This window comes from Panthera onca, chromosome C1, assembly GCF_046562875.1.
Source record: "Panthera onca isolate mPanOnc1 chromosome C1, mPanOnc1 haplotype 2, whole genome shotgun sequence".
In the NCBI taxonomy this organism is placed as follows: domain Eukaryota; kingdom Metazoa; phylum Chordata; class Mammalia; order Carnivora; family Felidae; genus Panthera; species Panthera onca.
The window spans coordinates 121,472,852-121,488,889 of record NC_138346.1 but is presented as its reverse complement, the minus strand read 5'-3'; the positions used below and the strand labels follow the sequence as shown (position 1 = coordinate 121,488,889).

The 16,038-nt window shown below is 45.9% G+C and overlaps 1 protein-coding gene across 1 annotated transcript in view; it reads right to left on the bottom strand.

Annotated features, from left to right (window-relative positions):
• VTCN1 (V-set domain containing T cell activation inhibitor 1) overlaps positions 1–16,038 on the bottom strand; it is a 62,680-nt gene that overhangs the window by 24,421 nt on the left and 22,221 nt on the right. Inside the window, exon 2 of the mRNA XM_060625580.3 lies at positions 4,149–4,213. Coding sequence (XP_060481563.1) covers positions 4,149–4,213 — 65 coding nt within the window. The remainder of the gene's footprint in view (positions 1–4,148; positions 4,214–16,038) is intronic.

Sequence of the window (16,038 nt, the reverse complement as noted above, 5' to 3'; positions counted from 1 at the left end):
GGCAGAACACTTCTTTATTGGCAGTAGGGTTTTAATATTACTGGTGGGATATTGCTGGACTGGGTAGACTAGCTTTTATCCATGTATTTGCTTCTCCAAGCACCCATCCACTTGTCCGTTCAAAAAAGCACTTAGGGAGTACCCTCTGAGCATCCTCTTCAGGGGACGGAGCTAAGTACTGAGGTCGCTGTAGTCATACAATAGGAAAAGTGTGAGTGGCAAAATGTTGACTGTCACAGGGAAGCTGTGGCAATGTGAAAATTCTTGCTAGGGTGGTCAAGTAAAAGATAATTCCATAAGGGGTGTCATGCCAAGCCGTTTAGCCCTAAGCCCAAAAAAGTTTCGTCACCAAGATTTAGAGTGCAGGACAAACACTAGAGTTGTTGTTGTTTTTTTTGTTGTTTTTAAGGCAGTGTATTTTTTATTTTATTTTATTTTTAGAGAGAGAGAGTGTGCGAGCAGGGAAGAGGGACAGAGAGAGGCGGGGGGAGGGAGAGAGAATCTCAAGCAGGCTCCTTGCACAGCGTGGAGCTTGATGAAGGGCTGAAGCCCATGACCATGGGAACATGACCTGAGCCAAAATCAAGAGTTAGACGCTCAACTGACTGAGCCACCCAGGCGCCTAGGGTTTTAATTCAAGGAGGTGTATAAGATCCAGAATGGGTAAATTATAACTAAGGAAGAGCTAATTAAGCATTAGTGAAGAAGTTACCAAAATGTATATACTGATATCTTTAAAAGTTAGTTCAAAATATTCACTTTATCAGTCAATATTTTATTTCCCAATGTATATACACACATATTTTATAATACATATTTGTAATATGTGTGTATATATGAATATATTTAAGTTTTTTTAATGTTTATTTTTGAGAGACAGAGAGACAGAGACAGAGACAGAGTGCAAGTGGGGGAAACACAGAGAGAGGGGGAGACACAGAATCCGAAGCAGGCTCCAGGCTGTGAGCTGTCAGCACAGAGCCTGATGCAGGACTTGAGCCCATGAACCACAAGATCATGACCTGAGCCAAAGTCGGATGCTTAACTGACTGAGCCATCTAGGCGCCCCTATGTGAGTGTGTTAAAGTACAACACATATACATAAAAATGTACACATCGTAACTGTGCAGTCTGCAGAATTATCACATTTTCATTTCCACGTAACCACCACCCATACCAAGAACTAGAACTTGACTATCCCACAGAAGTCCCCTCATGCTGCCTCCTAAAGGCTACCCCCTCAACTCTTCCCAGGGTAGTAACCACTATTCTCCTTTCTAATAGAGATTCATTTGCCTGTTTATGAACTATATATACGTGGAATTATATAGAACGTACTGTTTTGTGTCTGCTTCTGTCACTCAACATTATGATGCTCATATGAACATGTACTCAGTCTCCTCAGTCACCAGGAAATAGAAATTAAAACCACAAAAGGATTCTACAGTATCTAGGGTTGGTGAGGACATGAAACACTGGATCTCTCATACACTTCTGGTGAAGAGTAAATTGGTAAACATTTTGGAAAGCTGAATGATAGTATCTCCTAAAAGCTATTAATTGGCTTTTTTTTAAAAAAAATGTTAATTTATTTATTTTGAGAGAGAGTGAGTGGGGCAGAGGCAGAGAGAAAGAGAGAGGGAATCCCAAGCATACTTGGCATTGTCAGTGGGAAGCCTGACACAGGCCTGGATCTCACAAACCGTGAGATCATGACCTGAGCCAACATCAAAAGTCAGATGCTTAACCGACTGAGTCACAGGTGGCCATGTTGGCTTTCCTGGACATACTCTTTTGAGAAGTGTTTATTTTAAGATACTAGAAAAAAGAATGAAAAGACAGCAAAACAAAGCAGAAAGGGGGACATTAATAAAGATAAAAGCCAAAACTAATTAAATAGGAAAACAATCAGAGACAAACCTAAACGTGGCTCTTTCAAAACTACTGTCGAGGGGCGCCTGGGTGGCGCAGTCGGTTAAGCGTCCGACTTCAGCCAGGTCACGATCTCGCGGTCCGTGAGTTCGAGCCCCGCGTCAGGCTCTGGGCTGATGGCTCGGAGCCTGGAGCCTGTTTCCGATTCTGTGTCTCCCTCTCTCTCTGCCCCTCCCCCGTTCATGCTCTGTCTCTCTCTGTCCCAAAAATAAAAAAAATAAATAAATAAATAAATTAAAAAAAAAAAAAAAAAAAAAAAAAAAAAACTACTGTCGAGCTAGTAATGCCCTGTAAACCTGCTTTAAGATGAGAGAAGGAGAGAGAGATACACACAGACTGATGGACAGATAAAATGCCCAAGATCAGGACTAGGTAGAGAGAGAACATAAAAAGAAAATGAATTATAAAAGAATATTAGAATAAAACAGGCTAGTACACTCAGAAACAGATCCATACACATTTAGATACTCGATTTATGATAAAAATAGCACTTGGTGAGATGTGGGGGAAGGACAGTATTTTTGACAAATGGTGCGAGATCACCTGGAGAGCCACACGGAACATATGAATCTTGACCACTCTCTTGCACCACACACAAAATTAATTCTGAATGGTTAATAGATATAAATGAGAAAGGTAAAATAAGAAAGCTTCTAGAAGATAACTTAGGGAAAAAATCTTCATGACCTTGGGATAGGCAAATATTTTTTTAACCAAACAGGCTACAGAAAGCCCCAGTATAAAGGAAAAGATGGATAAAATGGACTAGGTTAAAATTAAGAGCTTTTGCTCGCATTGAAAGACATCATTAAGAGAGGGAAAAAGCAAGCCATAGAGTAGAAGAGATTTTGCAATGCATATAACCAAATTGCATCCAAAATATATAAAGGATTTCTACAAATCAAAAAGAAAAAGGCAGATAATCCAATCAAAATGGATGAAAGACAAAATACCTTTTTTTTTTTTAAGTTTTTAGTTTTTTTAAGTAATCTGTACACCCAGCATGGGGCTCAGACTTACATCCCCAACATCAAGAGTATCCTGCTCTACTGACTGAGCCAACCAGGCACCCTAAAATACCTAATTTTTCTCTTAAAATATTTTTGTAATGCTTGTTAATTTTGAGACAGAGACAGAGACAGAGACAGAGTGTGAGCGGGGGAGGGGCAGAGAGAGAGGGAGACAGAGAATCTGAAGCAGGCTCCAGGCTCCGAGCTGTCAGCACAGAGCTCAACGCGGGGCTCGAACCCACAGAGCCCGAGATCACGACCTGAGCCAGAGTTGGACGCTTAACTGACTGAACCACCCAGGCGCCCCCCAAAATACCTATTTTCGATCAAGGAAGTAGGGAAAGGTGCTAATGCCTTTTCTAGGCAAACACATGTACCAGCTACCATTTTCTTCACTTAAGCCACAACCCCTGTTTGGTGGCAGCACATCCCCACCAGAGGAGAGTGACAGAGACAACAGGCAGCTGGGACTACAGAAACTGAAGTTATAAAGCGACAGCCCTGGCCCCAGACTAAGTTAAAATAGAAATGTTGGCCTGAGTCAGGCAGCTTAAGGGAAATGGAGCAAACAGTTTGCCTCAGAGAAGACAGCTGTGGCCTAACTCATTCAATGTTTTAATTAAAGTGGCATCCATAATAGACGCTTCCAAGTCACGGTCCACACAGAAGAGGGGAGAGAAGACTATTCCTGCAACTGACATCAGCTGCGTTCGGAATCTCACCATCCACGCACAGTGGCGTCAGGTTCCTGCACAAACAGCAGTCACAACCTGTCTTCCCGCTACCTAGGACCCCTGTGCACAAGGACCTGATATTCTTTAACACTTCAGCAACGTTTCACTGCAAAGGAACCACCCACCCGGGCCAACCATTGCTAGAATGGCTCGCCGTAGCCCTTTACCTGTGACGCCAGATACCTTCAGCGCTGACTGATAGGTAGAATACCCTGGTACACATCCCGTTTGGCTCTTGCAACTACCTGGGGACCTGGGCATTAATTCCCCCATCCTTCGAATGAGGCAACTGAGGCCCGGGGAGTTAAATGACTAATTCGGAGAGAGCGGAGTCCATAAGTAGAAGAAGCAGTGCTCTGCTCTGAGGTTTTCTGGGTCCAAGCCCTGCGCTCTTCCCATTCGACTGTGCTGAGTAATCGGGCACCTAGTGGTAAGGGGTGAATGGATCACGATAACGCAAGAAATCACATACCTGAGATACCAAAACCGATGATAAGTGCAATGGCTCCAGCCAAAACAATGATGATGCTAATAATGCTATGGAGAGATAGAGAAACAAGAAATTACTCTTCAGTTCACTTGACATGCTGCTTTGTGACCCGGGTTCATGTGTGTCATTTGTCAGAGGTGCCACAGAAAGCATCTCAACTTTCTTCTTCATCGTAAGCCCCTTCCTAGGAATAGGAGCCTTTGGAAGGGGTCTCAACAATTCCATCCCCATGTCCCTGGGGGCGCCGGGAGTCATGAAAGCGGTGACTTTGTGTATCATCTTACTGTCCTATTTCCAGATCAGGAAAGACCACATACAAAGATCGTTGGGACAAAACTGAGGGCATCTCTGTGGTGTTGGGTGCAACCTGCGGGGGGACTGGTTCCATACTCAGCCCACACTGAGCATTAATGCCCAGCATTGATCTATCTGCCTTGTCTCCTTCCATAGACTTTAAACAATTTTTTTAATGTTTATTCATTTTTTAGACACAGAGACTGAATGTAAGCAGAGGACGGGCAGAGAGAGAGAGAGAGAGGGAGACACAGAATCCAAAGCAGGCTCCAGGCTCTGAGCTGTCAGCACAGAGCCTAACGTGGAGCTCGAACCTGTGAACCATGAGATCATGACCCGAGGCAAAGTTGGACGGTTTTCAGACTGAGCCACCCAGACGCCCCACCCTCCATAGACTTTAAACTCCACGATGGGGCGCCTGGGTGGCGCAGTCGGTTAAGCGTCCGACTTCAGCCAGGTCACGATCTCGCGGTCCGTGAGTTCGAGCCCCGCGTCAGGCTCTGGGCTGATAGCCTGGAGCCTGTTTCCGATTCTGTGTCTCCCTCTCTCTCTGCCCCTCCCCCGTTCATGCTCTGTCTCTCTCTATCCCAAAAATAAAAAAATAAAAAACGTTGAAAAAAAAAAAATTAAAAAAAAAAAAAAATAAAAAAAAAAAATAAATAAACTCCACGAAAGACAATGGTCATATCTTCCCTTGTACTCACCCATCCTTAGTCCACTGCACCCTGAAGATCCTCAATGGGAGTTTGTTTCCTCTTATTAAAAAAAGTACTACATATTTATTACAGAAACTTTAGAAAATACAAATGTATTTTTTTTTTTAATAGAACAATAAAATGACCTGCAATTCCGTCATCCAGACACAACCATTGTTAACTTCTTGAAATGTATCCTGCAGGGGCGCCTGGGGGGCTCAGCGTCCCACTTCGGCTCAGGTTATGATCTCACGGTTCGTGGGTTTGGGCCCCGTGTCGGGCTCTGTGCTGACAGCTCAGAGCCTGGAGCCTGCTTCAGATCCTGTGTCTCCCTTTCTCTGCTCTTCCCCCATTCATGCTCGCTCTCTCTCTCTCTCTCTCTCAAAAATAAATAAACATTAAAAAAAATGTATCCTGCCAGTTTTCAATGAACAAATTAACAAATGACACTTGGGGGAAAAGTAAGGCAGTACTGTTTACAAGTGCCGAGCGCTAGAATAACTTGGCAGACATGTTGTTCTAGGCACCATCCATGGATTATATCATTTATCTCTTCAATAACCTTATGAGGTAAACAAATGTATTACCCCCATTTTATAGATGAGGAAATGACACAGGGAGATTCAGCATCTTCCTGAAATTCACCTTGTCGCTAAGTGGCAGAGCTGGGATTAGAATCTATCTCTGGAAGCTGCACTCATCTACTTCCTACGCTGCCTCCTAAGAGGAGGGGGGTTCACACATGGGGCACGGCCATCCGCTCTCCGGGTGGACCCATGCCCCTGGAGGGCTACCAGCTCTTGCTGTCGAGAGTGACACGGGCAGAGAAGAAGGCCCAGGTCGGAGCCAGCGCGTTGGCAAAGCGTTTCCTGGGAAGCTCGCCCATCACTGCCCGCCCTTGTGCATAAGTCATCAGGCAGGCGTCCTCGGGCACGCGGTCTCACTGCTGGCAAGCCGCACGCTCCCCACGCCCACACCAATGTTGCTCAACAACAGGACAAAAGAAAGGCACAGGGAGGCAAAGAATGGTGCCACAGAGAGAAAAGGGAGGCGCAGGGCATTCTGCTCTCCGCCCTGAATACGCGCATTGTGCCTGGCTCTCCCCTTGCTCAGGGCCGGACCCACCGCAAGAAACAACAGACGTACAAGAAACAATGTGAGCGAACAGTTTCCCTGGAGGTCAAGCCCTCACGAGGTGTGGCTGTGGGGGCAGCAACCGAATAAAGCAAAATGATGCTTTTAACAACGGGGTATCTGCCATTGATTCTAAGAGGAGACCACATTTGACCACTTTGCTCTCTCTACACCCTCGGTTCTGACCGCTCGAAGGGTGTGAGAACAGCCACACGCACCCAGCAGGCGGCACTGCCTGGCTGTCTCTGACTACTGAGCCAAGGAGCCACCTGGCATTTGTGGCTCAGGGTTTCACTTACCTTGGGGAAATTACTTCATCTCTCTGAGACTCGGTTTCTTTTTCCTTAAAATGGGCACAGGCGCCATCCCTGCTTTGCCAGCTGGAAGGGTGTTACAGGGTGAAGTGTGTCCACCCCTCCAGATTTATATTTTGAAGTCCAAACCCTGAGTACTTCAGAATGTGACTTTAGTTGGAAATAAGGTCATGGCAAAAGGAATTTGTTAGATGAGGTCATGCCAGAGTAGCGTGGGCCCCCAGTCCAGTGTGACTGGTGTCCTTATGACAAGGGGACATTTAGACACAGACATGCACACACACTTAGGGAACACACTACTTTAAGATGAAAGCAGAGACCTACAAGCCAAGGAACATCAAAGATTGCCCAGAAACCACCAGAAGCTGGCGGGGAGGCCTGGAGAAGATTCTCCCTCACCCTCCAAAGGAATCAAGCCTGCCCCACAAGTGGTTTGCTAGTCTCCCTAGCTGTGAGAGAGCACCTTTCTGTTGTTTAAGCCACAGGTCAGTGGTTCCTTGTTACAGCAGACTGAGAAGACCCATCTAAGAGGGTTGTTTTAAGATCAAATTAGATAGTGGATGTGGCATGATCCATGAAAGGCTGTGTATATATATTTTACCATAAAAACATTTACCCGAAGCTATTTGCTGTAAGTTTGTTATTAAAAGCTGACTTACACCTGGGAACAGTCCAACTGGTAATCCTAACAATATTAGAGTATTTTGATACATCAGAAATACCGTGTACCAGGCGTGTGCGAGGGCTCAACGAGCTTCTTTATCAGGTCCTGTTGAGTATCCGTTTAATTTCTCTCCTAGTCTCTTCATTTCTGTCTTCAGGGCCCCTGGTCACCACCATGTGTCACTAGCATTTTTACAAGGCTCTCCCAAGTCTTCCCTGTTTCCAGTCTGGCCCCTCCTGCCCATTCTTCATACCGCCCCCATCAGCGTGACTTCAGAGTTTCTGTATGAGAGTGACTGAGGTGGGAGCCTCAGTGATCACGGGGAGAGTATGATGACAAGGTCCCAAGCATGGCTTCTGGACCGAGCCCTGCTTGATTTGAGCCACAGCATCACCGCTTATAGTCATGTGACTTCCAGCTTCCATTCCTTCTTGTAAGGATTAAATGAGCTGGGGGCACCTGGGTGGCTCAGTCAGTTAAGTGTCCGACTTCTGCTCAGGTCATGATCTCGCAGTTCACGGGTTCAGGCCCCACGTCAGGCTCTGTGCCGACAGCTCAGAGCCTGGAGCCTGCTTCAGATTCTGTCTCCCTCTTTCTGTGCCCCTCACCCACTCACACTATCTCTCTCTCTCAAAAATAAACATTAAACAAATTTTTTTTTTTTTTTAAAGATTAAACGAGTTAACACAGTGTTAACACGAGTTGAGTGATTTTAAAAACCATGTAGCATAATGCCAGGCACATGGGAAGCTTCCATAAGTATGAATTCTTATTTTTCTGCTGTGGTTATATAACAAACTCATGTTTTTAAGTTGGAATATATGTTTCCTTGGGGGTGCTGATGGAAGTTGGTGTGGGGATTGGCCCTTCGTTCAGCGACTGAGCTCTTTGTAAGAATGATTAGCGAACTGTAATATAGTCATAACAGTCCTCTGCTGAAAACTTTGAGTGCCTTTCCATTTCCCTCATGATAAAAATTCACCCTTGGATGTGGCCATGTGGCCTTCGAAAGGGGGTATCTTGCCTTCTCTCCTGCCTCTGCCTCTCCCCACGCTCCCCCTGGGTTCCTGCCCTCCAGCCACACTGAAGCATCATAGATACCCCTGCCTCAAGCCATCACATGTGCTTTCCCCTACCCTCTCTGAAGAAAAGCAAAGACACAGAACAGACACCTGCACACTCACCGGCAGGGATGGGACTGTGGAGGTCGCGTGTGTCAGTCAAAGCGGCTGAGCCCATCTCCATCACCAGCAGACCCGCATGGTTCCCTAATCGTGGAAGCTGAACCCTGCTGTCTGTCAGCAATCTCCCTAAGCAGGAATCCCCTTGAGGTTTGTGCCGAGCTGCTGTTCCCTTGGGAAATAGCTCAACTCTAGCGCCTTGGAAAGAGAGGCAGGAACTCTCGGAGCTGCCAGATTAAATAATTCCTGTCTGCTGCTTATTAATTTTTTTTAAAGTTGAAGAAAATACTCACATAAGGTGTTCTTATGTTGCTTTTTGGCTTTTACTTTGCCAGAATGATTTCCAATAACGACGCTGTGGGAAATTTTTATTGCAAAACTGTCTTTTCACCACTGCGTTGGAATTCACGGCGCACATTTAAATAGATCCTCCTTACAAAAGGACCCACATGAAAATCAGTGCTTTTGGAGGATCGGCTCATTTAGAAAGATTTATTGAGTGTCGAGAGTGTGAAATGCATTGCTGGGCAATATGGAGGAAATGTAGAGATGGGGTGCCTGCCCTCAAGGAGAGTATAGTGTAACTGAGGCAAAACACACACACACACACACGCACATGCAACATACACAGACATGCACGCACACGCACACATGCATGCTGTAATAACACAAGACACATAGTCAGGGCTTCAGTACAAAGACCAATAAATTCTCGCAGGAATTCTAGGGTGTAGGAAGTATTTACATCAGAGAGAAATAGGAAGAATCCAAGTGTGTTTCCACAAAGTGTGTTTCCATGAACCAATTTCAAGGAAAGTACAAAGGAAGGTTTTCTGGAGAAATGCATTTAGCCAATTCATGCTGCAACGTACTCTCTCTCCAAGGCAGCAACCCAAAGCAACAGAAAGACCACGTAGGCAGGGACGGGGTCAGGACCCCACTCAGTGCTCTGGACTTGGAGAAGGGGGCTTTGAGGTGCTGCAGGACTCAGAGTCTTCCAGGGGAGGGGCTTAGATTCTGCCAAACACATCCATGCTACCCAGGGATGGCCCTGTTCAACTCCCTCACACAACTTTGTCTCCACTGCTGCTGCCTTGAAAGAAATGAGGCATTTCTGGGAAGACATGATCCGTGCATCCCTGCAAAACCACACACTGTACAAAATCACACACTAAACATGGCAGTGCTTATGGAGAAAAACAGGGTAGAGGGCTGACCGCTCAAAACCTGTGTGACCTTGTAATTGGTCTACCAACAGGAATAATGTTCTCTGGAGAGAACTCTGGCAGCCAAAGTGGGCAGCTCAGTAGGGCCAGAATCTGTTTCCGGGCATTATTCAAACTGCACAGACACAGTTGTGCTGACTGAGGGTGCTGCAAGCCAGGGGGGTCTTCTGGGAAGGTGGGGACGTGGGGAGGTGCAGACTGGGGTGTGCTGATCTGGGAAGGCAGCCCCAAGCACAGGTGTTGATTTGAAATTTAAAACACAGACAAACCTGAAAGCCACAGCAAGCCACAAAGGTCCCTCGTGGCAGGAGGCCACAAGGTCAGAAGGCTCCCCTCGTCCCCACCCCTTGTGTATCTCCCCTAGCTCCATTTCAGAAAACAAGGGCTTTCTGGATCCGCTCCACGGTGCGTAGAGCACTCATTCTGGAAGGCATAAAGTGCCCTTTGTTTTATCCAAACATTAATGGTTTCTATGCTCTCTAGTTTCTGCCTCCTTCCCCAAATACTGACTGAACTGAGAGATAGCACGTTCCTTACAGATCATCAGCTTACCTCCATTTGAATAAATGATAAATGATTAAGAGCTCTGAAACGTAGATTAAGTTATCACTTGTATGATTAATCTGAATAAATTACACTTTTAAATTAAATATAGCAAGCAGAATATTTGAGTAAATCAAGTAAATATTTGAATAAATCAAATATATTACTTTGTTCATAAACTAACCAAGTGACTGAGTTTATTATAAAGAACGCTGAAATTGAAGACATTCATTTCAGCCTATCCAAAAAATTTCTCTCTTTCTTCCCCCCTAGAAAGGTGAAAAGGAATTATTTTTAAATACTATGTAGAAGAGAGCATTGGGCTTCAAGGTACAATTATTGTCCAGATATTGATTAGTACAGGTTTTAGGTTTCTGAGAGGCTTAGATTGTTGTCTCCTCAAACATTTTTTTCCCCATCTCTACATCCCCCTGCTTTATCTGTATTGGTAAAATCAAGGCCAGCATTGATCCAGGGAACTGAGAACATGACCATTTAAGATTGGTAAATGGAGGGTTGGGAAGCAATTAGCAAAGAGGGGGCTGTTCCATGGAATTTTAGCTGCGTGAGGGGAGGGGGAGGAGTGGGCATCCTTCTGGGCAGCCCTGCCCTGTCCACATGGCTTTCCTGGCAGTGGACAGCATGGCTTCCTGTTTGGGAAAGACATTTTCAAAAATTGCCCATAAGACACTTGGGTGCTTTTGAGTATCAGGTTGAGTTCTTTCAAGCTGCCGCTGAGAATAGTGATGCAGGATTATGGGGATCCTCCAAAGCACAGGACCCAGGGTTACATCATACCCGGACCCCAATGCCACAAAACCAGGAAGATATGACCAACAAGTAGATTGCATCTCACGTGCCAACTTCTTTTGAATGATGGATAGTGGTGGTGGCCTAGGATATTGTGTTAGAGAAGATTGTAAGGCTGCGTCCAGGCTCAGCAGGAGAGAGTGCCACCACTGATGGGTGATTTCTGGGTGAGCACGTGGGCCCCAGGAGTGCCGTTTCTGGGCTAGCAGTGACACATGAAAAGGGAGCTTGAGCTAACCACTAGCCACAGACTACCAGAGTCTTAGCCTAATTTAATAGAAAAAGAATGACAGTAAAATGGCTGACACTCCTCTATGCACATTTTTGGCCCACACTTTAAGAAGAACACTGATTGGGGCACCTGGGTGGCTTAGTCGGTTAAGAGTCTGACTTCAACTCAGGTCATGATCTCAAGGTTTGTAGGTTTGAGCCCCACATCCGGCTTTGTGCTGACAGCTCGGAGCCTGGAGCCTGCTTCGGATTCTGTGTCTCCCTCTCTCTGCTCCTCCCCTGCTCGTGCTCTCTCTCTCTCTCTCTCTCAAAAACAAATGAACATTAAAAAATAAAAATAAATAAAAAGAACACTGATTAATGTGTTTGTTTAGGACAGGGTTTCTCACGCTCAGCCATATTGAGTATTTGGGCCAGATAATTCTTTGCTGCCGGGCTGTCCTGTGCACTGTAGGTTCTCTAGCAGCATCCCTGGCCTCTTTTAGATGCCAGCAGTACCCTGCCCTTTTTGTGACAACCTAAAATGTCTGGAGACATGTTGCTCTGGTTGAGGACTGTTGATCTAGGAGAAGTGGGACCAGCATGGTGATGTGGTTAGAAGACATTTCTTTTGAAGGGTAGTTGAAGTAACTGGGGTAGTTTAAGTTAGAGACGTCCAGATGTAGTGATGATCACTTCAAAATTTGAAGGGTGCCATACGGGCCTATTCTCTATCACTCTGGAAGAAATGAAGCCAATAGGTGAAAGTTCCAGGAGGTTAGATTTAGATCAAGTATCCAGAGAACCTTTCCAGTGAGGGTTCTGGTACGGGCCTGAGACTGCAGTTTCCTGTCACTGGACATGTGCCTATAAGCAGGGGCTGAGTAAGTACTTAGGGACAGAAGTGGGGAAGGGCATTTTGGGGCACCGGATAGGACTTGGAACAGTTTTGAAAGTCCCTTTCAAATAGACAGTTCTGTAATTTGATATCCCAGGGGGTTTGCTCTGGCCTTGCCCTTGCCACAGTTATGTATTCTGATTATGCCTCCTAAAACCTTTATTAATAACTTAACAATGATGGCTGGTATGTACTGAGGGCAGGGCCTCACTTATCTCGTTTAATCCCTGCAGCAACCCAATCGGTACTGTTATCTTTCTTTTCAGATGGGGAAACTGAGGCCTTGTGTTAAGTAACTCATCCACGGGCTCACCCCTACATTATTAAATCAGAGTAGGATGAGACTTGGGTCTAATACCAAGGTCTAATGGTATGAGACTTTGGGTCTAATACCATGCATGGCCTTCATTATCATACGGTATGTTACATAAATCCAAATTTTCTAACTCCCAGGGTTCCCATCAGTTGCTGGGTTCATGGTTTGTGCAGTTAATAACTTGTGGAGGCCATCGGGCCTGATGTTCCACAGACTGAAGAAGCCCACCTCTCGCAGGTGGTATCTTTTGTTTGAGATGCTGGAAGGAAACCCGAAAGGGGGAGTATCAGGTGGAAAATTACTGAATGTTAACAGATAGATACCTTTACCTAAACAATATTTGATTTTGTGGCAGAGCCATAAATTTTTTTTTAATGTTTATTATTTATTTTTGAGAGAGAAAGAGAAAGACAGAACATGAGCAAGGGAAGGGCAGAGAGAGGGAGACACAGAATCCGAAGCAGGCTCCAGGCTCTGAGCTGTCAGCACAGAGCCTGACACGTGGCTCGAACCCACAAACCACGAGATCATGACCTGAGCTGAAGTCAGACACTTAACTGACTGAGCCACCCAGGTGCCCCATTATTTTTATTCTTAAACCTGCTCTATTTATAACTGTCCCCTGATTGCCCATGAAGCACACATTAGCATTTCATCAGCCTTGTGCACACTGTTCTCCAGTGGCACAAGCAGAGCGGGACAAAAGTCAATATCAGATTGATCGCTAGTCTTTTTTCTAATCATACCTGTGTCTCCTATTCTTCCTTATTCTCACTGCAGAGGAAATAATGTTTCCAGAAGATTTCTTCAGCAGTATAACTGATCCCATTGTGTTTAATAACAAACACACTTCACACCGGTTATGAACCTCCCATGAAGTGTCTGCTCTGTAGGAAGGGCTGGGCAGCCCCTGAGCAGTCTGTGTGGCCGGAACTGAAACAGCCTAATTATAAGTCTTCCAAACCAAAGTTTGGGAGAGATTTCCAGGGGCGCGCACAGCACCTGGGGTGAGGTTTGGCCGCTAATAAGCACGTCCTTCACATGATTGGCTCCTGTTTTTCAGGCCACTCTCCTATCACGCACGGCCTCCTTCCCACCTTGTCCCACATCACCTTGCTTTCCTCACCCCTCCTGCTCCAGCCCAGTCCAGATGAGGGCTGGAGCACGGCTCAGTGACAGTGAATGGATGGATGGATGATGGTCATTTCTGGAATGGATGATGCAAAGAGAAGGTGCTCTCTACCTCTCCCCTCACCAACTCCGTGGAAAACCTGGCATTATTTTCCTAATGAAGACTTGATGGGAGCAGAGGGCTTGTATGATTGAGCAATCCTATAATTCTTCCTCTACCTGGGTCCTCATCAACACTTTGCCTCTACAGGATTGCTGTAAGGGTCAGAGAAACAAACTAGGCTTTGTATAGATGCTGGTTTTTGTTTTTAAATTACAAATGTTAATTCTTATTTCTATCCCTTCCCAGTATCCCCCAATTATTATTATTATTATTTTATTATTTTTATTTTTATATTTTAGAGAGAGAGCACAAGCTGGGAGGGGCAGAGAGAGAGAAAGAGAGAGAGAGAGAGAAAGAGAGAGAGAGAGAGAGAGAGAGAGAGAGAGAGAGAGAGAGAGAATCTTAATCAGGCTCCACACTCAGCACAGAAATGACATGGGGCCTGATCCCACAACCCTGGGATCATGACCTAGGCTGAAATCAAGAGTCGGATGCTCAACTGACTGAGCCACCCAGGCACCCCTATGTCTCCTAATTTAAATGATTTCTCATTGCTTATAGATCAAAGTTCAAATCGAGCCTAGAATTTAAGAGCATTGTAAAATGCCCCATCGTGTCTACATGACCCTTCTCCCCTTCTGGAGCCGTGAATCCTTATCAAGCGGATGAGTGCATTGTCCCCTGTTGTCCTCCGTCTGTAACATTCTTCTGACCCCTCTCTGGCTGTGAAAGGCAGGCCCCACTCAAAGAGCTCTGCCTTGACTCTGACACCTTTCCTGAAGGCCCAGCCCAGAGCGTGCTCTCTTTTCTCTTTCCTTAGTGGATTTAAGGGGATGAGGTAGGAAGGGGAACCTCAGAGGGCAGGACCTGAGCAAGAGGAGGAGGGTCAGGCACTGGGGTTTAGGATGGGGGCTGGGAGGCCAGCATAGGAACTAGCAAGTTTGATGGGGTAGGACAGGGCAGTCTCCCTCTGGGGCAGGTACATTTTCCTCAACCCTTTGTCCCCATCGGTCACTGTGATCTGGGCCTCGGGCACATGGGTGGCCCACAGAGCAAATGACCTAGAATCTAGATCACTTTGCAACACCCTAAAGCCACAATAACTGTTGTGACTTTTCATCCCTTTCTTGCCTTCAGAAAACCTACACTGTCACTGAAGAGATTCAGAGAAGAACTTGGGCTGTCTTCTCTCAGAAAGCCTAGCCCTGGGATCAGTTCATTGTTTATTCATTAATAAGTCTGGGAACAAGTCTATCTGTCACCCTCAGAACTTTTCTCTCCCTGAGCACATATACCTGTCTTAGGCGGTCTGACGCCTCTGTGTTCTGAAATGGGATATAATGTCATATTTGTATGCCCCAAGGCTTCTGTCATTCACTCTTTATTTCAGTAACACCAGGAAATCTCCCCAGTGAAAAGCAGACCGCTGTATCCTGGGAATCAATAGGGATACGTTGTTCGGTCTTCCAAAAGTCCGACCCAGGGCTCTACGGCAGGCAAGTCCTCACCTGCTGGGACCCACGTTCTCATTGTGTAGATGTGGACATGCAGTGCTGAAAGTGTGGCTGAAGGTGTGGCTGTATGAAGCCTGGGAGGATGGACGGACTTGTGGAAGTTAGGCTGCTGGGCCCATCCCTTGAGGGATCGAGCCGCACTCCTTAGCCACAGACCCTGGGGCTGCCCTCTCCAGTACATGACAGATCTCGACTGCTCACACTGAGGACGGTAGGGGATATGCACCCTGTCCTAGGACCCACAGTCATCCTTGACTTACACAACTCTGTGGACTTGCTTGTCTGTAACAGATATCAAGAAAGTTTCCCCGGCCTTCCAGCCTGGAATCTGCACCCTGCTTCTGCCCTGGAGCTGGGCTTGAATCCAGGGCCTCGTTGTGATTTCTGAGTCTGCTGCATGGTCATTTCCCTCTGGCCCAGCCTGACTTCTAAGGCACAGGCCTCAGCTCTGTCCTGTAGATTCATGGTTCCTGCATTCCTGCTAGCCTGGTACTACATGCAAGAAGGTTCCGCTGTATTCTCCTGTACCCACCCCCAACTCCCCATCCCAGCCTGTGCCTGGCCCAGGGGTTTGGCACTAACCTGGGGATTGGTTGGCTACGGGGCTACAATGAAACACAAAATTTCTGTTTTATCTTCTGGTTTAGACTTCTACATATTCAGATACCATATTTTAGTAACAGCTTAAGATTTACATCTAAATATAAAATATTGATTTGAGCATAAAAAGTAAAGAATGTATATGAATTCTGAAAGTTTAAAAAATCTTGAAACCAAATACAAGCTCAAGAAGAGTTTACATAAATGTGTGGATAGTTTAGGGGCTCCTGGGTGGCTCA